Source organism: Lagopus muta, chromosome 2, assembly GCF_023343835.1.
Source record: "Lagopus muta isolate bLagMut1 chromosome 2, bLagMut1 primary, whole genome shotgun sequence".
NCBI lineage: Eukaryota > Metazoa > Chordata > Aves > Galliformes > Phasianidae > Lagopus > Lagopus muta.
The window spans coordinates 63842289-63866979 of NC_064434.1; the positions used below are offsets into that span (position 1 = coordinate 63842289).

The 24691-nt window shown below is 40.9% G+C and overlaps 1 protein-coding gene across 9 annotated transcripts in view; it reads right to left on the reverse strand.

The window, feature by feature from the left end:
* GRM1 (glutamate metabotropic receptor 1) overlaps positions 1-11216 on the reverse strand; it is a 177609-nt gene extending 166393 nt beyond the window's left edge. For 3 of the 9 annotated variants that reach the window (XM_048936398.1, XM_048936400.1, XM_048936399.1), the window contains exons 1-2: positions 10921-11163; positions 8746-9619 (exon numbers count right to left, since the gene is read on the reverse strand). In XM_048936398.1, the coding sequence (XP_048792355.1) occupies positions 8746-9511 (766 nt within the window). In that variant the 5' untranslated portion in view covers positions 9512-9619; positions 10921-11163. Of the gene's footprint in view, positions 1-8745; positions 9620-10920 lie in introns of all 9 variants that reach the window. The other 6 variants (XM_048936394.1, XM_048936396.1, XM_048936393.1 and 3 more) reach the window with 3 other exon arrangements.
* Positions 11217-24691: the final 13475 nt, after the last annotated feature.

Below are 24691 nucleotides of genomic sequence, written 5' to 3' on the forward strand. Positions count from 1 at the left end.
CTGTATTGGAAAAGACCTTTGATGTTCTGTGGAACCTAGACTCGTGTTTATTTTTATGAACATCTACTCAGATTTCCAATGACTTTCATGATTTTCATGCCTAGTTCTTGTTGCCCAGATGAGTTTTGTTTGAATAAATGTGTGGGAAGCTACCAGCCTTTACAAATACACACAGTCACAGGTGAATAATATGAAAGTTCCCTGTCAAACTACAGATTGTGACAGTGCTGAAGAAAATGAAAGTCTGCTCCACAAACAATTTGCAAGAGAAGTAAAGAGTAAAATTCATTGGGAATTCATGTTTAGAAGTGAACTAGACTCATTGTTCTTCTAGTTGGAAGGATATTATGTATATGAATATCTTCTAATATCTATGCAAATCTAGCAGTTTGCCTTCACACAATTTTACACTACTTTTGATAATTATGAGATGCTTCTCAAAGGATTCATAAGCCCTGGGGATCTTAAGTGTTCTCTGAGGAATACAATTCCTATAAGCTGTAAATATGTGATAGCCATGTTAATCCCCATTCAGAATCCACTGATCTCAAAGAGAGGACCAACAGCTAAGATCAATGAGGATTGTATCGGAAGCCCTACAGTTACACTTACCCTCTGCACCAGCACAGGACATAATCTGCTTTGTCTTCAGAACTGTCAAATGCCTATCCTTACAACATTTCTATCATATTTAAAAGGGATTTATAGATCTTTCCTTCCAGTTAATAAAATGAAGGAATCCTTCAACCAATTGATTTGTTTAAAAATATTCAGCAGAAAATACAAACAGAAATTGTTCAAACCACTGTGTTGTATTATAGCATGACTTTTCACTAAAATGAAATATCTGCCGCATTGGTTCTTGACAGACACAAACCATCCAGGTAGTGGCATAGAATCATGTCACAAGAGGAAATGAGAGCATACACAGTACTTTTCATTAAAAAGCACTCCACGTGTCACAGACCACTACTAACACATTGGCTCTGTACTTCCAGACTGCAAGTTAGGTAATGGAAAATGAAGGTGAATCTTACATATTGTGTTCTGATTTCCTTTTCATGTGCGTGTTGCCTCATCTTCTCACTGAGCTCACAAAAGAAGAGTTAGCCTAGAGCAGTATAGAAGGCCTTATCATAAACTAAGTATCAAAAAATCTGTAATTGTGACTGAAATTTAGACATATTTGGTATGAAAAAGATGCAAGAGAAATAAAAATTGGTAATGGTAATATTTAATTGAAAGCAAAATAAATTATCTTTTTTAAAAAAGAGAAATCCAATTTCAAGGAAATTGAAAGGAGCAGCTAAGAGATCAAAATCCTAAGAAATCACATGGAAATGACTTAGATACATGTAAGAGACTGAGAGCAGTTTTATATGCCACTGCTCAAAAACAATCACCATATCTCCAAAAAGATCAAAGAGCCAGCACAATAAAACAGAAAAGTAAGCTCCATAAAGCTATTAAAATAAAACTAAAAAAAAAAAAAAAATTAACAAGTGGAAATTTTGTCTTAATGAGGGAATGAGAACAGAGAATACCTTGGCAAATGAAACATAAAACCACAATAAGACAATATGAAACAATTTTGAGACACAACGACATAAAATATAATAATCCACAATTCTGCAAATATTCCAGAAATGAGAAACTTGCCTTATATCCACTGATAACCAGATACATAAAAAGAGCACTTGGGGAAGATAAAACTGTAGCAGAAAAGTTAAATTAGCTGTCTGGATCTACACTGTCTGGGAAGGGAGATAGGATAGTCCTCAGAGAAAGGTCATTTCTTCTGTAGGACAAATCTAAACAGCTGTCTCAGAGTATCAATATTTTATAACAAATCCGTAAGATGGATTTAACAAATTGCCAAGACCAGCTAATTTTCCATGCAGAATTTTGCTATGATACTTTGATGCCAATTGAATTGGCCTTAGTACCAAAACAGATGTCAGCGGTAAAGTGGAAAAAGTCATTTTATATATCAGATTTAATCATTAAGAAAATTTATAGAATGTTTAGAGTGTAGAGGGTAACCCGATGATTAAAAGACTTGTGACATTCCCACAGAAAGCTAACTGGTTGAAACAATAACAAAAGCAGTATTGATACACAAGTAAATAAATATATCATATCAGAGAAGAACCAACACAGTTTCTGCAGAGAAAATACGAGGGCTATACACAGCATCAGAGGCAGATGTTGGTGGTACAGCAGTAGAAATTGAACCTACCCACCCATATTCTGTTACATTTTGTTGCTGTGTGACAGATGGCAGCAGAGAGGCATTCATCAACCCCTGCTGAATGTTGATGGGAACCAAACAGTGAATGTGAGCACAGTAAGGTGGTGGGTGGTGCATTTCAGCAGTGGTGATAGTGGGTACCTCTGGTGGTGCAGATTTTTACAAGTACAGCATGGAGGCTTTTGTTAATCACTGGCAAAAATGTATAGCTAATGTGGTGACTGTGTTGAAAAATAGTGTTTTGTAGCTGACGTATCACTGAATTTGCTCTACCAAACTCTGTTATTATATTCTGACAGTGCTCTATGTATCTGTTGTAGTTTCCATTGAAATAAATAGGAGGCACTACTTTCAGAGTGACCTATATACATACCTCAGAAGTTTACTAGATTTCTTTGATGGAGCAAAAAGCCATGTGAATGATACAATAAATATAAAACATCTGGAATTTAAGAGAACTTTTGATGAGATCCCTCAGTAGTGATTCTCACAGAAGCAGAGGTAATATTGATTAGAAAGCATGTCCTGCTATGGATTAAGAATTGGCTAGCAAATAGGAACATAAGGATAGGAAATAAATTTTGTGTTAATTAATGTGGAGTAACACACATGAGGAAACTACTGTGTATGATGGCCTATGATCTAGGCTTTGCCTATTAAGAAAAAGGTATTGTGGTATTCAAAAGTATTTTCTGGTGGCATCCATTCAGTGCACTGTGGGAGCTGAAAAGGTAGTGGACCAGTAGAATTTTATCAGGAAAGGTGCAAGAGCAATACAGTTGCTCTTGTTACTTCAAGTTACTTCATGACTGAATTTAACCATGGTGTATTCCACCTTAAACAATGCATACAACTGTTACCCCCACATTTCCTGCTAAAACCAGAAGAACAAAATTATGATCAGGAGTAACAAATGATAAGAAGTTTTGTACAAATGTAGGAATGTAACGTAGTCGATAAGGAACAAACAAAAGTAAATAAGAGGAAATACTAGTTCACACAACATGCAATTATGTAATAAAATTCACTGTTAAGACACCAGAGAAAAAGGTATACAAATAGATGCAAAAAGGGATTAGTCAAATTCACACAGGAAAGGTCCATTGGCAGTTTCTCACCTAGTAGCTGTGAAGGTGTGCTCTATGTGTGCTCTGCTCTTCTTTCTTTTAATATTCATCCCACTGATGAAGGACTAGTATAGAATATTTCCCTAGATGTTAATTGAGTTCAAGAGCTGTCTGGATGAGGAGCTACGAGATATGGTTTAGTAGCCTGGGGTAGCAATGGTAATGGGAGGGCAGTTGGACTAGATGATCTTGCAGGCTGTTTCCAACCTTGTGATTCTATGATTCTATGATTCTCAGCTAAGAGGTTATTTTTCACAATAAACAATTCCCTTAGCGAAAAGGTGGAGAGAAAGCTTCCTTTGCTGAAAAGCTATTCTAGTTCATGTCTGACCAGTATTTGGCCATTCCCATCAGACTGTCAGCACAGGTGTTAATTAGTGCCATCTGTGATGGTGGCCTATGCTGTGAACACCTGCCACCCAGAAAATCACAGTGGTTTTTCACACAGGTCAGTGAGCACCAGTTAGTTGTGACTTCGACCGGTATTTTTCTAGGTTGTGTATGGCAAGTGCAGTCATTCTTGTAGCTCCTACTGCAGCTACCAATTCAGTGGCTCATCAGACACCTGAAGATTCTTTTTCAATGGATCGTACTATTCCTACTTATAACACTTGAAACAGTTTTTATTTTTCTGTCTGAGAAAACTAAGAATAATCACCTTCATCTTGTGAACAATAGTTCAAAGGAATTGTTATGGAGGTATTTTCACATGGTTTTTGAGATCATTCGAATTGTTTTACTTTTTTTTAAAACAGTTTTCACTGAGACAAGAATCCTGAAGGAGTTTGCAAGGAATATGGAACATTCAAATCCGAAAACAGGGGAATAATTCAAGAAGAAAAAAAAAAAACAAAAAAACCTGAAATAAAGCACAAATGAACCTACAGGGTCTACTGATAAATACGTATCCAGTAATACTGCTGCGAAGTCAGGCTGAGAAGTTAGATGAGTTTTTTGAGGTGATTTAACTCATGTAGCTGCCAGTTGTGCAGTTGAAAACTTTGATTATTTGTGAATTTAGGAGTACTGCAAAGCAATATATATTTCAGAAGGAATTTCTCTTGATCCTCTGCAGTGTTGGTCGCACACAATATTTTTGTCAACATCAATCAATGTAAGTGATTCTCCTAGCAGAACACCTTATAATAAATATAATTAATGTGTCCAATACAGGGAGAATTCTAGTCCTTGCCTGTTTTTAAATTACTATTTGTCCTTCTTACGACATTTTTCTCTCCTTTCTCCCTATCAGGAAGCCTCTGATGATGATAGGTGAAGCTATTGAAATGGAGAAAAAAAAATAGATAGGAGAATGTATTTGGGAACAAACATCTCAGGCACAGTTCACACTTCATGAGGTTATGAAAATTTTTATGGCTGTTGATAGAAATATTGGTAAATTCTGAAATTTCAAGTGTAGGAATTGAAGTTGCTGTTCACTATTGCCTGACCATAATTTAACTGAAAAGTACCAATCCTAGTAACACCAAGAAATTAATGATAAATCATTATTAGAAATAGCTTGTAAGAACACCTTGTGAGAAATAAAGCAATTTCACTGTATCAAAATTATTCCTTTGAACCATTTGGATATTGCCCCACTTATCTTTAAACAGGAGTATTATTTTCTAGCACATCTAAAGCTACTTCAGTGAGTTCTACGCAAGAATATTTTTTTTTTCTCTGTGAAATCTGCAGCGAATAGCAAGGTCTACTCCTTACCACTTTCGTTCCAACATGTATATATAACTGTGCATATGAATTTCTTGTATGTTACTAGAACACTGTGTGTGGTAGTCAGGTTATAAAAAAATCACTGTGAAGATAATTAAATACATTGCTGTCTACTTTGATAGGAAAGTTTTTACAGTTTTGCCATTCATTTTGTCATAATTTATTTCAAGCCTTGTGACACAAATCAGACAAATTGATCATATTTTGGTGCTATCAGTAAAATAAAGCTATAAATAATCACAATTTGATGCAATTAACTAAATGGTCCATTTCTAAAGATATTTTTACCAAGTCCACATGTTAACCTGCTGGAATTTAAATGTTGTTTGTAGAGGACTATTTGTACAGTAAAGTGCAAGAATAGTCCATAAATAGCAGATGGTCAGTAGACAAACAGATCTGTTCACAAAACCAAAAATCTTACACACATTTTGTAAGCCCAGTGATTGAAAAGAAAATTCAGGCCTAAGCATTAACTATTTCTATTTTCTTATTCTGAAGTGACCTCCTTGGAAAGCGAGATCATATAAAGCCTTCTTAAACCATCATCTCTCCTACCTTTTGGATAAAGATGAGGAATTTTTTGGAGGCTGCTGAGCGCCAGCTATTATATAGGCATCTTAAGGGTCTGGGAAGCTAGTGTAATGCACAGCAATCTAATAAGTGCCCTGTGCTTTCTGGAAACAGCCCTTATCGCACTTGGTATGTATGAACATGACCTGAATTCAGGAATACCTGTAGAGTTGTGCCCAACTTCATACATGTGTTTTTAAGACCTTTGATTTCCATATGAAGCCTTGGCCTGGAGTTAGACAGACACTTATCTGCATTTCTAGATGAGGATGCCTTTCAAGCTTAAGAGCTGAGAAGATGTACCCATGCCAAGTACTCCAACACTGAAGTACCTTTGAAGAATCCTTAAAAAAAATAATAGTCTTGAAAATGCCTTGCAGCTACTTTATAGTCACACAGCCTTCCACAGGCATACGCACAGATTTCTCACATCATTTCATGACTGCTGCCTACTCTGAAATAAATGTGCTCTCACCATGTGTAAGTATGCTCAACTGAGATACATAACAACCAGACATAGTAACTTGCCTTTGTTTGTTCTGCAGTGTGGAGCTGTATGTGTCAGTTTTAATCTAAAGCTAAGCAGGCCTTTGAAAACAGGTTTTTTCACTAACAAGTTTCTAATCAAGTGCAACATTTATATACCTTAATAAACAATGGTGCAAAAAGTACACCATGAAACATCATGTATTAATGCACAGAGACTGTATACAGGTAAATATAGTCACCAGTAATGGCATTAATGCAAGAAGAGTGGTCTTCACATCACATGCAAAGAAGGATATTGGTAACTATTTGAAAGACATCATGCCACAGGCTGGATGACTTTAATCTTTTGATTCTTGTGGCTCCATGATAAGAAAATTGGCACTGAACTGTGAGGCATTTATTTCTGATTTTCATTAGAAGTACATTGCTGCAGACCAGTATCATTTGGGGCTCTCAAATAGCTCCATCCAGTGTATGAGAGCAGAGGAAGGGGAATGGAGGAGCCGAGATGTTCAGGTCAGCTCTGAGTTGTCACTGATAGAGCACTGCTGGCTGCCACAGGCCAAAGGCTGGTGGTGTTGTGTCATCCCCTTGTGGCTGGGTGCCTGTAGGCACTGAGCTGTGAGGCCCAGTAAGAGTGAGAGACTGAGCAGAAACAGCATCTCTGCATCTCTCAAGAGGTGGTCAGATCAGACCTGAAGTACTCTGAAAATGAAACTTCTTCACAACTTTGACCTGCATGCTTCCTAGGAATGGTCCCATTTTTCATGACGCCCACTGATTTGATTCCCCAACCAGTAAGACCCCAGAATTATTTGCAGCCCACTATTAAGACGGTGCAGAGGCCAATGAGTAAGTGTGGAGGAGGAATGTTTCTAACTACACTTTATCCCTCTATTTCCAAACATAGCACGGATGGAGCTGCTCCTATTCACAAAGTATTACTCAGAGTGACTCTGTGTTTCTTGTGCAGAGTAATCTCACCTTTAACACAAGAGCAAGCAGCTCTCACTGTGAGTGCACAGTATTTCAAGTAACAGAATTGCAATAACTCGCAGCTATTTCATGTCTACTAATTTCAATTCATACAGGAAAAAAAAAACCCTTCGGAATCCACCCATCAGCAATTGCCATGGGGTTAATGACATCTTCCTGGAAGAAGCAAAGAAGTTGAGATTTGTTATATATATTTGCAGTGGGATTTGCAGTCTCACTCTAACAATAAGGGTATGGCAGATAGAGATTTAAAAAAAAAAAAAAAGCAAACATGTAACTTAAACTGCATAATCTGCAAAATCCTCATGACATTTCCTAAGAGGAGATTGTTACTTCGTGGGGCAGAACTGATCCACTATTTTCAAAAGTATCAGTCTAAATCCTGCAAAAATGTGTTGCAACAACCATTTTTCCTCAGTCACCATCTATTGTAAAAATAGATATGGAATTAAAAATTCTTGCGAGCAATGGATGAAATTACTACTTACAATGATCTTTTAAAATGAATAAACAAATGACCTTTAGAAGCTATAGTTTTTTGGTTTTTGTTTTTGTTTTTGTTTTTTTCCTAGAAAGATAAATCCTACCTGCGTTAAGGAGTTGTATCTGCACAGAGTGAACAGATCCCCTCAGGCAGCTCTCAGCCAGGGTGAGCTCATAGCTCCCCAGAAGTGCATGGAGTGGAGCTCGGCAGTTTGCATCCACACATAATTCACCCCCTCGATGTTTATTTTTCACCCCAGCCTGGCACAACATCTAATCCTATCTGTCAGCAGTAAGGAATCCTAAGAGCTCGTGTTCCACTCCTTCCAGCAGTTCATTTTCTCATCTGTGACAGGGCATAAAATGAACTGCAAACGTCAGGTCATTGCTTCCTGCTCTTACATATGCTTTTTTTTTTTTTTCTTTTTTTTTCAGAATTGCAGCACTTTCATGTCTTAAGTATTCAATTTAATCCGATTCATCTTTGCATGTTGTATATGCAAATCTTACTGGAGATTTCTTTATTTATTCATAACAGTGTATGTTCTTCACACTTTTTACTGAGCCATCTCTGTGAGAAGAAAAGGTGTGGAGTCAGCTCTGTAACCAGAGAGGGAATCGTAAATCAAATCCACAGCAGATATATGCTCAGGTAAAGAAAACAGCTGCACAATTACAACAATAATAAGATCAGCTTTGCAATTTTATACTTGAAAATCCCATTTTTGTGTCTATAATTGGACTATAGAAATGCCACAGTAATCTATCACAAGAGTTTACCTTCTATAAGAAAAAATAATTTCTTTAATTTATGTTGGTCCAGCCAGCCCATCTATAAGCTGACGCTCCTTTATAAAACAACCTTTTCTTTTGATATAAGCCATTTAAAAAGAAGGAAATCTGTTGACTATGAACACATTGTTCAAGTCAACATCTTTACATTAGAATCCTACAGAACAGCCCTGCTGCCCTCTATTTTCCACAGGACACCCTGGAAAGGCACCACGAGGTCTCGACTCAGCCCAGCCAGAACCTATCTGCTCCTGGGCAGCAGATGGGCACTGTGGGCTCCCACCTTCCCCATGGACCCACCTTCAGTGTGCACAGCAGACACGTAAGTCCAGTTGTAACGCTTCACAATATCAAGCATGGCGCGGGCTTGGAGTGTGTCAGAGGGCACCACACGGAGGAAATACTTGTAGAGAGTCTTGTCACTCAGATCGATGCTGGTGGCAGAATAGGCAATTTGTGGGATGTCAAAGAGCTGCAGGAGGTTCTGCACCTGGATGGCGACTGAGCTGGAACCAGGGCCAATGACTCCTGCAATGGGCTTCCTCAGGCGGCCTGGGGGCTGCGGTTGTGAGTCGGAGAGGCAGCGCCCACTGCCTTCCCTGTCATCTCTGATAGAGATGAGTGAGTCCCGAATGAACTCAATGCTCTGCTCCAGGGCCACCGAAGAGTGCCAGCAGGAGTCGCGGATCTCGCTGCCCAGCGTGATGTTGGGCAGCAGCACTGGGTCAGCGTTGATCTTATCCAAGGTGTGAAACATGGCCTCCACCCGCTGGATGCCGTATTGCTCCCGGATCTCCCCACACTTCCTCTCAGGCACCTTCTCAGCTGGTGGTTGATGGTGGACCGAGAAGAGGGCACCAATGATGACATCCCCGTCCATGCGGGCCACAGAGCGCTGCGCAGAGGCGGCAGCTGGTGGCAGCGCGGCACCTGCCAGCAGCAGCGCAGGCAGCACGAGAGGCAGCACAGCGGTCATTGCGGTGCACGGTGCTGTCCGCGGTGGGGCTACGGCTCCGGTGGGATCCTCTTGGATGCGTACGCTGTGAGCACATGTAGGGAACGGCATCCGCTGCCCCCCGCCGGTTCTCGGGTTGCTCCTAATAGCATCGCAGCCACGTCTCACTGCACAACTCTCGAGGGTGCATAGGCAGCTGTCATCCTAGTGACTTTTAACCTGGTGGCACAGAAACGGGGTATGAAACGCTCACTGGGGATTCAACGTCAAATCAGAGCTCAACAGAGCGGCACGGTTCGAGGAGGTCAGTGCTTTCGTAGGGCAGTTAGCTCCGGTAAAGGCTCTTGGAAGTATGTTTCAAGAGGAATTAAGGTGTGTGTTTATTTGCCTTGCCACACTCCCCTGTGTCTGTTTATGAGAACCGCTCCTGAGCCCGCCTCTCCCGCCCAGGCGGCCGCGCCTTTCCGCGCCCCGCCCGCGGCACAGCCGAAAGTTTGGCGGGACACTCGGCGCTCCGGGAGGCGGCACAGCCCTCCCCAGCCAGGGACATGGTGCCGAGCGTTGCCCCTCTCGCCTTACTGCCGTCCGAACGCATAATCCTCAGGTCCTCATCTAAGGAATTTTCTCTCCCGAGATAAAAAAGGGATGAAGAGAGAGCGAGAGCTCTGCTCTGCCACCGACGGGAAATGTCATTTAAAGGTCAGCGGAAAGGAGAAGAAAGGGGCCCCTTTTAGCTTAACTTTTCCGCCTGTCAGGAGCAAAGCTGTACTGCGACCAGGGACGCACACCTGACCCCAGGGAAAACACTCCAGTTACTACGGCAACGGCTGGCAAAGTCCTGCTACGTTTTGCCGGCACGCCTCGCAGGCAGCCTTCGGGCGAGGGAAACCGACGAGCCCGGCGACCGTGCCTGCAGGCTCCGCGCCGTGCTCGGGGCCGGGCGGCAAGGCCACCGCCTCCAGCACCGCGAAAACGGCCTCCGCCGCCAGGCAGCCGGAGAGCGGTCCCTGTTGCGCGGCGGAGCCGTCAGAACCACGGACAGCGCCCGGCGACAGGCGCTCTGAGCCCGGCCCCAGCTCCCGCCGCCCCGGCATCCGCAACGCCCGCGCCCCATCCCGCCGCCCTGGAGTCGGTACCCGGGCGTCCCGCGGTCCCCGCCGTCCCGTCGTTCCGCTGCCCCGGTCCCGCCACCGCCGACCCAACCGCCGGACGCTTCCCCCAAACTTCTGCCCCCGCCTGGAGCCGCTGCCGTCTTCCCGCATGCACGGCCAGACACGGCGACACGACGATACGCCGCCACACCGCCACGGAACACAGAGCCCGAGGCACACCGGCCGTTCCCCCCGATCTGCCCTCCGAGCACCGCGCAGAGGTGCGGATGCCGCCGCAGCGGCGGGACTACACGCTGCGGGGCAGCTGAGTCCCGGGGCAGAGCCGCGCTGCCCGTAGGGGATTTCCCCGGCCGCCCCTCGCCCTCTCCGGTCCGCAGCGCCCCGCAGGGCTGGCAGCCCGGGGCGTACCTGGCGTGGTGAGGCCGGCGTTCGCCGCCCGCTCGAAGCAGGCACCGGCGGCTGCCCGGGCGCCCCGAGCTGGCGCGCTGGCGGCGGGGCGACGGCTGTGGGCTGGTCGCTGGTGCCCTCTGTCTTCAGCACCGCTCCACCGCAAGGAAAAAAACAGGTCACCCCGCGCTCATCCATTATCTCACACGGCGGGATCGGGCATTTTCTCCCCCTCCTTAATTTCTTCGGCTATTGTCTTGGAAGCGAACGAGGAGGCGTCACCCGGAGCACGCAGCCGCCGCGGGGAGGTGTTGGTCTCTCCCCCCGCGGCTCTTTATTCGTTATCTTCTCGCCACAATTAGAGAAATCCAGAGCAAGGGACTGGCACGTGGAAAGGGCTCAGACCACGCTGGGGGACCCAACAGCCAGGCTGTCACTATGAAAATAAATACATACACGTATTTATAAATGTATTGCAACAGGATAAATCACCTGTAAGGAGAAAGGCGTTGAGATTACTGTTTTAAGGTCAAGATGAGCCTCCTTAAAGGCACGTGAGAGGCATGTCAGATTAAAATAATACCAGATTGAATAATCATAATTCAGACGACCTGCTTGCATCCCTAACACAGGTCTCGGGTGTTTTACTTGGCTGTGGGAAAGTTAAAGTTAGATTACCTCCCCGCTGGGAACTCTATAGATATTTGTCCTACTTTTGAAAGAAAGAGGCAAGGACAAACATTTAACTATTGCTTGAATGAGAAGCTTTGCAATGAATGCTGCCTCAGAGCTGCCTCCTCCCCAGGTCAATATTTGTGCTCTTTTTGTAATCACAGAGCTGTGACCTGGCATGTTTCTTATGGAGGAATGGCCCAGGGCAGCACTGCCAGCACCAGGCCTGAGGGCATCCAGGTGTGCCCTTCAAGGGAAAACAAATTCCCCTTTTTCCACACTTTAATAATTAGAGTTTACTCTCTGTTCTTGGCACAGAACACAGAATCACATAATCATGGAATTATAAAATCGTAGAATGGCTTCGTTTGGAAGGGACCTTAAAGAATGCCCAGTTTCAATCCCCTGCCATGGATGGGGTTGTCAAATCTCATCAGGCTGCCCAGGTCCCCATCTAAGCTGGCCATGAACACCTCCAGGGCTGAGGCATCCACATCTTCTCTGAGTAACCTGTGCCAGCAAATGATTCCAATGATGACATAACTAAGAAGCTAGGAGGGCAGCTGGCAGGGATCTGGAACTCATGAGAAGAACCTGGGATATTTGCAGGTTTGGGGAAGGGCTCCTGGAAGCCCAAAGAGTCAGAGAGACCTCAGGGCCATCATATTGCTTTTTCCCTCCAGTGTTATTTCCAGGTGTCACCCACACAGGCAGCCTGGTATGTTCTATCAGCCCCGGCAGACCAGATAGAACTGCCATTTTGTTGTTGCTGTTATATGAACATAGGGAGGTGTCATCATGTGCCATCCTGAACATTTTCCTGCCTATAGAACCAGCATCAACTCACTGCACCATCAACCCATGCTCCCAGTGTCACCACTGTCCCATGTTTCTGAACACAAGGAGCCTTCACCACCAGGTAGCCATCCCTGTGGCACTCCACAGAACTTTGTGCAGAGGATCTTGTGCACTGCACAGGATTTTGTACAGAGAGGAGCTGCCGTCAGACAGTCGGGGGATTGGGGCTACAGCAGAGAAGAACTGGAGCTAGGCTGTAAGTAACACGAGCATTGCATGGGAAGTTATGTGATGTTGACTACTTTCTTCCTGGACATGGAGTGAACAATTTTCAGTCTCCCATGAAACACAATTCAAAAATCACATACAGATTTATTGAAATATTTTATTTTGATAGTATAAAAATGTTTTATTCCTACTTCAGTTTAAAGATTTTCTATTATGAAACACAGTGTATCATTGTTTTTACTTCACATGAAATCAATCATCAGCTTAAAATGGAGGTTCTTTTCCAGTTCTTCTCCCAAATATATATTTTTTCTTTCAACAGCAGGGACACACCTGTTAAATGCTCTTATTTCAACACCATGGCCTCTTTCACAAGAGAATCTTCTGTTGGTAAAGATCTGGTCAGCTGTAAAGAGGTAAGAGCAGTGTATTATACAAAACTATTTGAAAAGGAGTTGGTTTGGAAAAGCAAGGACAGAAGGCTTGAAACCAGACTTAACAAACCCCTACTTCTGGTTTGTTAAAACAGTTCCTCCTTTTGCTACCTCCTCCCCAGAGGCAAGTTAGGTTGGCTTTTTAACTGTGCAGCCTCTCCGGATACAATATTGGGCAGATTTAAAGTTATTCTGTGTGAATCAATACCTCTAAAACTGTGTAATTTTATTATGTCTTGAAAACAAATGCAAAGTTCATGTTGTCCTGTCTGAAGTTGGCTAACACACATACTGGTTAATGTAAGAGTTCTCAGTAATATTTTCTATTCTGCTCACTCAAAGTCTTTCCTTTCATGATTTACTGAAGCCACCTTCTGTACATACACGGTATGCATACAAAACATGCACAGACACTGTATCAGGCACTGAAATATTTGCTTGTGAACCAAGGTTTACAGTCATCATGTAGCAGGCTTATTCAGTTGAAACAGGGATTTTAATCTCACTAATACATTTGGTATATTTTCCCCTCAGAAAGGAGGAGAACATGTTCCTTAGCAAAGCAAATGCCACTCATTGGTTTTCATTTAAGGAATGTGCTAACTACATTGTCATTTCCACCCTATCTTATATTTAAGCTATTAAGTCACTCTATCTGCTAAGAAACAAAGAAACAGCATTTTGAACTGTTTTTAATACTTTTATTTGCTTCAAGAGCTAGAAAATGAACATGAATGGATTGATGTCAGCATATACGGAGCTTCAAAAAGATCTGAATGGTCAGCTGGAGATCCAATAAAATTAAATAGGATTAACCTATGAAATTTAGGACTCACCTCTGTGACACTTTAAACAATAGCATCTACACAGACTTATGGTTATATTGATCTGCTCTTTGCTCTTTTTATGGCAGACACGTGTATTTATTGGCCACAAGGATCCTTGGGAATGTGCAGGCTTCCACTGCTAGTTATGCACCTCCTGCTCATGCCCTGTCTCATGTCACAGCAACCTGAGTGTGTTTCACAGACTGAGGAGACTTCACATCTTTTCAAAATAACCAAAATACTTCCTCAGAGATTTAGTCAGGAGAGAACTGTCTGCCTTATTATGATTTCAAAGGTCTCTCAAATAAATGTGAGATCCAAATCAATGCAAAATTCAGCATTCAGGGACGTCTTGTGGATTTTTGTCACTCTCTAAGGATTATAGGCTCCATGATGTGATGAATAGACTGGGCTTATTCATACATTCAGCAGTTTCAATTTCTGCCTAGCAGAGCTGTTAATAAGCTAAAATTGATTCTTTTAAGATTATTTTTTTTAAATGAACAACTGATTGCTTTATAACGTCATATTAAAAAAGAAACCCTCAGGAGAAGTTCTCTGTGAAGACTGTCAAGGAGAGGGATCAGATTGCTCCTGAAAGGACAGAGCCTGGCTTCTTATAAAGAAAAGCTCATCTCCCAAATGGTTTCTCTTCAATGAAACAACATCCAAACAACACACAACAGCTGAAAGTACCCCATTTCCCATTGCCACAGAAAGAGGCATGTGCCCTAACCCGGGGATCCCCACTATGCAGGTGTCTGAAGAGTTTTGTCTTTCTGATTGTGGGGAAGTGCTCACTAGAGTGAATGAGAAGCCACATGATTGTCTTCAGTGTATGGCAGGGTGGATTTTCACTCTATGGTAATGTTCCAGGACACTCCTGTATTTATTTATTTCTTAACTGCAAAAATGTACTTATGGTGCCCTCTAGGCCAAAATGCTGCACAATATTTATGATGCATTCTTACACAAGCTGACTCTATCCAGCTCAATTAGTTTTGATAAAGCTAGCTCTCTTGCCCTGAAATCCTCTGATTTCCTTGAAATAATCCCCTAAGATGCAAGCTGAGCAAATAGGTAGATTTGTGCAGGGACCTGCATACCAACAATATTGTTCTACATCAAGCCAAAGAGGGAAAAGCATTTCAGATTCAAAGGGCTACCATTTCTGAGTTTCAGACTCCCTGTTTAAAACATACAGACTCCCAGGTCCATTTGGAAATGCTGGTATGAACATCTCCGTCTGGACTCACCAGGCAGGGACTTCCGCTATGTAAGTGTGAAGGGAGAGATGCTACCTTGGCTACATGGTTTGAACACAAATAACTGTCCAGGATAACTGGACACATCTACTGCATTTGACTGTAACTAACAGGATGCAGAATTTCACTAGAAGATCCTGTGCTCTTAATTTGGTGCTGTGCTTGTGGGAAATCTGACAGTTATAAGCATCCACTGGCTGAAATTTTTTGGAGATTTTCAAGGACAGCTCTGTGTAAAGCCACCTGCAGGAATCCAATCTGGTACCACAGAAAACCGGTCAAACCTATGGAAAGAAAGTCTTCGCTGTGCAGATAATGAAAATATATTCCTGTTCTTTCTGACACCCAGTCTTTCATACTTTCTTGCACTGCAAAATTTAGTTACAAAAGGAAAAGGTAACTTAGGAAAACCAAAAGTTCACTCTCAGACTGCAGTATGACAACACATCTCTGCACCACTCAGAGGGGAACCTGTAAGTATATACTAATCTCTGAAATTTTCTCCTGTAACTACAGTTAGCACTGAAGAAAACAGCTCTGCATTTACCAGCTGTTATTTGTGTCCTTCATTTCACCATGTATTTCCCTTCCAGATATTTTGTACAACAAAGAAAGAAAAATAAAGTCACATTAAAAATTACAAATGTCAGAGACAGGAAAGGCTAGCAGTCTTCCCAAACATGATTAATATTTTACACTTGATTAAAGAATTGACAGAGGCTTTGCAAATGGCAGTTTAGCAATCAAGCCATGTATAAAAAATGTCTGACACATTTCAAAAAACATATTTCATTCTCAAAAAAAAAACCAAAAAAAAAAAAAAAAACCCCTCAAACAAACAAACAAAAACCCTCCAAAATTAATGGATCAAAGTGGGACACTGACTTAGGCAGAAATTTACATTCTTTTCCCATTTAGGTAACACTGTGTGCAAGACACATTATCAGCTTACATAAATACCTGGTTTTGAAGTATTGGGATAGCAAATAAGGAATGAGAGAACGGAAAACCTTAAAGATAAGTAGAATTTCATGGTGACCTTCAAATGAAATTATATCATTTTCTACTTTGCATCTTCTTCATGTATTTATATTTGTTCTGAGCAGATAGTGTGCCTGAAAACCACTAACATCAGACAGATTCCTTTTATTCCTTTTACTCTCTCTGTATATATGTTTAAATGAACACAGAGAAGGAATATTAGAAGAATAGGCACATCCCAGAGCAGATCCATGGTTTGAGACACTGTAAGCTGCAGGGATGTAAGTGGCTTTAAATGGACTGTGGTGTCATGCCTTTCCCCTCTCTGAGACTGTATCAGCCTTGCCTTCATTGTACTATCAACAGTAAGAACTGAACAAAGTAACTGAGCTGATTGACAGGATGAAGAAAATATGGTTTGGATTCGTATTACACAGACACAGAAATAAAGAGATACAGGAAATGCACTGTATACCAGCAGTAGAAAAATTCTCTGTGACAAAACCCAGTGGTTCAGCCAATGAAATATTATGTAAAATATTAGACAACACAGTAATTATTTATAATACATAGCTGTTACTCTAAGAAATTAATACACAATGAAGAAGCTAATATTCAGGTATGAGATGCAAACTTTACCATTTCATAGAATCACAAGGTGGCCTGAGCTGGAAGAAACCTTAAAGATCATCTAGTTCCACCACAGGTGCACAATGTTTAATTCTTTTTTTCAGAATATCAACAAATAAAAAACCACATTTGCAATATAACAGCTTAGTTCAGAGAAAATATAAAATAGTTCTTAATAAGCATTTATATGTGTCCTGGCATCTTCTTTAATAAAAACAAGAACAATATCTGAGTACATATGTTTCTTTTAAGTACTTCTTTTATTTATATTCCTCATGAGGAATTGCCTTGATAAGAGCATTTCCATGCAGACTTTATCACTTTGACTATCTAGCTAGGCAAAGCATTTCTGGAAGCATTTCATTACTTCAAGATCTATTAGGATCATTGTAATAACTCTCTTTTGTCTCACTTCCCTGACAGTATGCTGCTGTGGTTTGGCGACACATTAATTGCTTTTTCTCTGTGATTTCACTCCGTTCAAATGGCTGCACTGTCTCACAGGCCCACAGCCAGTTAAGGGATGCTGAGAGCCTGTTCCTCATCTGGGGTACCTGGCTCCTTAGCCACAAGGTGTAACTGCCTGGTCCTTATGGTGCTTCAAATCTGAGTTTCTCCGGAATCAGATCTTTTTTTACTCTTGTTCAGATAAGCAACTTTACTTAACGCTGGATTTATCATCAAATTGCCATCATTAAGGCAGAATAAGAAACATTAAACATAACACCAGCATTGCTGATGAAATGGCTAACGTCCAGGTGATCCAGCAGCTAGAATGCATTGATTATGCATGCTGTGTCTTAGTACGTATAATCAAATGCTTTCTGTCTTGCATTTCCAATAGCTACTTGCCTTTTGACAGAGATTAGATAACTAGGTAATATTTTCTTTATTTCTCTAATTCAGTTATGATGAATGGCTCCAATTTGGTTCATGCATTAGGTCACAGGCCTTCAAACACTATACTTGGTGTTTGTTCCCCTGCATGTCCTTCTTAAATGACTGATACTCCTCCTTTTCTGAGTCTGATATGGGTCAGATCTCAGCCAGTTTTTGTATCCCAGATCCCAGCAGTTAATCCTGCTGTGATTATTGTAGGCTCAACTACTTCTCAGAAGCACCTCATGACCATTACAGTACCATGCTGATACTGATGACAATGTAACTAGCCTTTAAATCCCTGTAATGGATCAGCAGTCCTTTGCTGTGTTAGTTTGTTGTATAATCCTTGGTCTTGTGAATATTTGTTTTTGATAGCACGTTGAAAATTAATACAGCTGGAAACACAGCTATACATATCTGCCTGAGAGCAGGCTGAGGCAGACCACTTCCTCAGGCAGACCTCCTCCTGGATGAACAATTGTGGTAACTTCATGAGAGGGACCATATTTCACCACTGCTCAGAGATTTCCAGCCTGTTGGTCTTTGAAAGATATAATAGATATAGACCTACAGGTCTTGCAAAGTGCCAAATTATTTTTCTCCCTATGTTATGCTGTGCTATGCTATGCTATGCTATGCTATGCTGTACCATGCTATACTATCGCAATCAGGAAGATGCTCAGAATGTTGCTGAAACCAGGAGCATTCTGTAGATGTGCTGAGACAGTAGAGTTTGTAATGCCCCATAAGGATGATTTTCAACTTACAATGCAAAAGACATCTGCTTGTCACTGTCTTTGGAAGGGGAATCGTAAGTAATGAAGAAGCCAGGTGGTAGTTTGGGTCACCTGCTGAAATCCTGTGGAATCAAAGCTGAGAACATCCACATTTACTTATTGAATAATTGGTGATGCTACAGAACCAAAAGCATGGACACGCATTACTATGCTAAATTTAAACATATTGAACAAAAGACAAGCTATTTGTCATTTTTTGCATGTCACTGTTAGCTGTTGATAACAAGCAAACCTGTTCAAAGCCATTCAAAAACTTCATAGCAATTTTTCAGTCCTCATACTTTTGTAATTCTAATTATTCACCTAAACCCAAAAGCGTATTTGATTTCACATTTTGCTGTTACAAAATTTTCAGTTCTTACAGAGAAAAACATAGCTATAAAACACAAGCAGGCCCTGATATTTTGTAAACACTTGAGTAAAAATGCTCTGAAATTTGAGACCCTCTCATAAGCTCTGATTTGGACATTAAGAAAAATGATCCATCTAAGCCCATTCATTTCTTTAGAAAATCATACTTGATGTCTGTAGCCAGGGACTTAAACTGAAAATGACAAAAAGGAAGGCCAGAAGCAATGAACAAAACGCACAGAGAAGAACTTCACATATGGTTAATTAGAGAACAATTTATCTTAGATGTCTAAGGAGAAAAAGCTGCTGTATTTATTCTACTTACTAATGTAACACCCCCCTACCACCCAGTTACCAGAAACTGTTCAGTCTGAAACTAGAAAATAAAATTCAGTGAAATTTGAAAAAGTCTCAAAGATAAACATATTTGTTCAACATTTTGAAGGTCTATAGCTGAATAGAAGAAGTAGGCCTATATAAATAACCACACTGAAAAGTAGGCAAAATAACTACCAGTGACAACCAGGTGTCCAGTTGGCATCGTATTGGACCAGCCACGGGATGGAATGTCTTTGCCCTAGGGACTAAAGAGAGACAACCACCAGAGGTGGAGGATGGAGTGATCATTAGGCAGATGGATCACGCATGCATAACTATCTGACTTGGTTATGAAGGTGGGCTCCTTATGGAAACACTAATTCTGTCATTTGTGTAAATTCTATTTATAGGCTACTAATTGTAACTCATAAGGTGATTAGTGAAACTTGATTTGCAGCAAATGAAGAAACAGGAAGAACACATGGCTGAGGTATTCTGCCATCATCCTGTAAATCAGAAAGTATATATGTAATCAACTTTACTTCACTGAATTAATTCACCTAAGGAAAAATTTCTAAATAGCAGTTAATTGTATTATTTAGAGAACATCTGTATGTACTCAATGATGAGTTTAAAGTAAATAGTCCTCATGGTTTTCAAATCATTCGTTCAGTCCTGTTTTGTGAGAACATATTAATTTGGTGACATAGCCTTTTATTTTTATTCCAGTGGGCATCACCTTGATAGCAACAGCATACACTTGTTTTCATTTTTGTTTTCCTCTTTCTTGGCAACAATCTCTAAAAAGGCTCTTTTTCATTTTCACTGCACTTTTTCTCTAGCTGCAAATCCTGAATTCCCAATAAACTACCCCAAACCAGCTCAATTGATTTAACAGCTGCTAATTGTCACTACAGGAATGGGCAGAGATTGATTTCCATGTCATTATTTAAATTCAACAGACACTTGCTAGTGCTACATAGGAAACATCTTAGTTCCTATTGTGTTTCTATTTCTAAATGGTACCTGCACTGATTTTGTCTTTCTTGAATTGTGCTCAATCACAGGAAAATGTATTTTTCAAATGTATTATTAGATCTCTTGGCCTAAATGAACATCTTATTTCCTAGCTGGCTTTTATTTTTCTCTAAATTCCAACCACTGTCAACAGAGGAAACAAATCCGCACATCATTCTTTCTTCTTAGTATCACTTACCAGCCAATTTAGTATGTGCCATTCAAGTAATTTATGCAACATTTTCAGTCTGTTTCCTAACTCAGCCAAAATTTGCATTAAAAATCTACCATTTGCTTCCATTCTGTGGCTACATGCAAATAGACTAATGGCACAACATGCAGAACCTACCCCCAAAGAGTATTTGGGCATACATTTAATTCCACTCTCATCTAACAGAGCTTTTAAGTTTGTGTCCTCAGTTTTCTTTTTTGGAAATTGAGGAGGAGGGTAAGGTATTCAGGGATACGAGCTCAGAAGATAGCCTTCAGCTTCAGCTGTCTATTTCATTTTTAATTTTGTTTATTCATTTTAACGCAGTAAAAGCTTCATGAATAAATAACCCCTAAAAAAAGATCCGCACAGTAAATACTCAGAAGGAGTAGCACTATTAAAGGAACACCACATATGTTTCCTGAGCATTACAGCTATGCTTTCTGTAGTGTATATCCTTCCTAGCTTAAGACCCCCAAAAGTGAAGCGTGAGACATAGGTCTATTTGTTGCTGCAAGGAAGACCTGAAGCTGCAGGAGCAGGGTTCACTCTGGCTCCTTGCGGTGACAGAGTATATTTTGAGAAAGTGGAAGCAAACTGCGATGGGTGTTGTGGAAGAGTCTCTTAACATTTCCTGGTTGTAAATGTTGAAGTTAAACTTCCCTTTGCACATTTTAACTGTCTTCTTTGGAGATATGCAGTGTGGGTGAGAGGAAGCTGTTATCCAGTTTGGGGCTATTTTTAATTCCATAGTGTAGATAATATATTCAGAAACCTTTTCTTGAAGGCAGTCTGCATTCAAAGCTGCTGAAGAGTATCACGTCTTTGTATAGTTTATGGGATAATTTTCATCAGATGAAGTTCTTCCTCTATAGACAGAAGTGTATGATACCTACGCTAATTACAGTAATTGTGCATAGGAACATGGCTGTTCAGGAGAAACCATTTGCTTGGCATGCAGCACTTTAGAACTAAGAGACAGGAAAGTGTCTGGATTTGAAGAATAAACAATAAGGACCACTTTAAAGCAAATGGTACCTTATAGCTTAGTGATCTTTCAAATTGATGTTATCTTGCTTGCCACAGCTTTAACTTCACCAGAATCTCTTGGAAACACAAGTCATAAATGGGAAAGCATCAGCATGGCTCCAGAGGGAGCTGCATTGCTTCTGCAAAAGCAGAATTAGGCAGAATTGGACAATGTGACTGTCTGGGCAGAAGCCTCCTAGGAAAGCTTATCAATCACAAGGAGCTGGGGCAAGAAGTCTTGGGAGATTATGTGGGTTCGCTTCGTGCAGATGCTGCCCCTTGATTTTCCCCATCACTCATCTCGAACTGTTGCGTTTATTAGACTTACGAACAAGCAGCAACATTTTTAAATAATGCCAGCAGTTGAAAACTCTCCTGGAATTACCAAAGTAGCAAAGAAAAACAAAACTCTGAGATTAAATCTTTTAGCTGATAACTTCTAAATGACTCTCTGAAATTAACACAGCCTTTAGTGCATTACCAGCAATATTTGTCTGCTATTCTCAAGTCTCCCAACACCATGCTGATGCACTGAACTCAGGATGGGGCTGGCTCTGCATTTCGAGGCTGGGCAGGGGCAGTTCATGCAGGCAGTCCTCTCACTGCCCTAATACAGATGGTTCATTTTGGCAGGGACCAGCACTGTTGAATCTTATGACAGTCCATAAACAAGATACTTAGAAGCATTCCTGCTTCTGCTGACATCTCTACACACAACATGATAGTACTGTTATTTATATCCTATAACATCTTAATCATTTACCACCTTCCATCTGTGCTGCACACTCAGGGCTTCATCTCTTAAGAACATCCACAGGTCTGTAAGTATCTTACCAGAATATTTCTGCAACCTTTTTACATTCTGTTACTATTGCCTAGAGAGACAAACCAAAGTAAGTGAAAAGTAATACTTTGTTGGGGGGGAGGAGGAAGTAGTAAAAAATTTATTTTGCTTTGGCCCTGTTATTTTTTCACACAAACATTTTTCAAATGTTTTCCCACCTCTCTGCGCCAATTACCTCATCAATTATGAAGACTTATTTTTATTCACGCAGGCCTGTGAGATGTAATATTTCATTGTTTTATTGAGTGATAAGTTGCTTTTCCCCTAAGACCGCGTTCAGCAGTGCACGGTCATTTCTGCTGACTCACTTCCTCAGTCAGAGAAGGTGGATGCCACCAGTTCCAACCAAGAGGTATGAACAGCTCATAGATGGGGCACCATGAAGGAGAACACTTTAGAGCAAAGTAAATCAAAACCAAAACTCTCAGAGCACTTTAGGCCAAAGACATGCATAAACATGGTTTGATTAATAAATGCATATGTGTATGCATTGTTGGAAGCACAAGGACATTTACATCCAGGAAGATTACTCTTTCTCATCAGTTAAGGTTGCTGCCTTAGCAATGTAATGCCCCAAGCCAAAGTAAAAGGTCATGTCCAGGATACTTCAGGCTCCTTTCCACCAGACCAAATGCAAGAGACAAGAGACTTTCTCCAGGGGTCCACACTACACCGGGGGACAGGAGGCTGGAGGCTTCTGGGCTCTTAACTTATATCTCAACTATAAGTGACCAGATTTCATTGCATAAGCAGTGCAAGGCAGCCAGTTCTGCTGCCTGCTTTGCTGAAATTCCCTTGTGAATTGTGTAGTGCCACGTGAGCTTCTTTTATCTCACTACACCATCCGCTGTAGTTAGAAATATCCTTGTCTTGTACTGCTTGGCACTAACAATGTGGAGATAATGTACAACTACTCTGAAGCATGGGGTAGTGTGCTGACAGATTTGTATCATCTCCTTGGCTGTTTTATGGGCTGCTCAGTATAAGAATCAACACTACCTCTTTCCTAAGCTGAGAATGAAAACAAATGCTGTACAGTGTGGATCTCACCTCTTACCATATAAAACTAAACGGTTCGCCTGAGTCAGTGCAATAATCCGAGTGGATCAAAGATGAATTCTGGACAGATAATTAAGTACAATGCTACCCTGAAGAGAACTGTTATTAATCTTTCATGAAGCAACATCAATCTTTATGAACTAATTTTACGGCCAAACCTCGTTTAACTTAGGGAAAACATTTATTGGCAGATTTTCATCTGTGTTGTTTAAATACATTGGTTGTCAGTCTGAGTACTGCAGATCTTAGTGTACCTCTCAGTTTATAAATCAAGGAAATAACCTGATCACTGGTGAAATTTATGTTTTCTTTGACAGAAGATGCAAAGACTGCTTATCATTTCTTTAAAAAGGGAAATGGTCAAAGGAAAATTGTCCCTGAAGATTGCACATTTTTCCTTCAATTTCACTTTGAATTGTCTCTTAACCCACAGCACAGACCACACAGAAGAATTTTGCATAAAAGAGAGTTTAAGGTTTAATCTCCATATCAGAGTCAGCTGTGAATTCAAATTCTCTCTTGTTAGGGTGTGAAAATGAAGATTTTTCTCAGACCAAAAAAAACCAAAAAAAAAACCTGTGAAAAAAAGTAGATAATGTCTGAAATATGTGCCACGAGTGTTCTTCTCTAACCTAGTGTCATTAATGATTTCATAAATGTCAATATTTTGACTCTAAATTTTCAAATGCCTTTAATATTTTATAATAAATATTTGACTTATTCAATTTCTGTCTTATTTGGAGGGGTTGCTTTATCTCAGAAACTGCAAACTTTTTATTTATGCAATTTTTCTTATGTTAAAAAAAAAAAAAAGGCTCCTAAGAGCAATATTATAGCAGTGAAATAACCTTATTATGCATATATTTAAATAACTTCAAGAACTGGATTCTAAATCCTAGATTGTAACTCCAGCAATGTCCTAGATGCAATGACATGGTTATTTTTTTTCTCCTGCTCTATATTTAGACAGTCTTTTTAACCGTCCTCTTCTCTTGGAAGAAGGGAGATGGGCTTAACTCCCATCAGCGACTGATCAGCTGCTACTGTCAGTCCTGAGGTCAGGTGCGTCACCTGCTTTCCACAAAACCAGCACGCAGCTCAGCTGTGCGGCAGATGGACAAGGGTGCGCGAGAACTGTGTGTACGCGTGAGCCGAGACAGATGGCCCAAACAGCGTTATCCTGTGGGGTGTAGAGGGGCTCCTTCAGGAGATGCTGTGATAAGAGGTAGAAGGACATGATGATATATTAAACTTTTTTCTTTTGAGGAAACAGGAAGTGAAGCCCTGAAGGTGAAGTGAAAAATGAGAGGCTTGTAATCCCATGGCTACTGGTATTGTTTTGTGCATGCTGGGGAGTTAGCCTACTGGCTTACACGATCGCTTTTGGCAAACAAAAATACTCTGTTCTTTGCAGAAAAATATTTAAATCTTCCACTCCTCCCTGAAGCA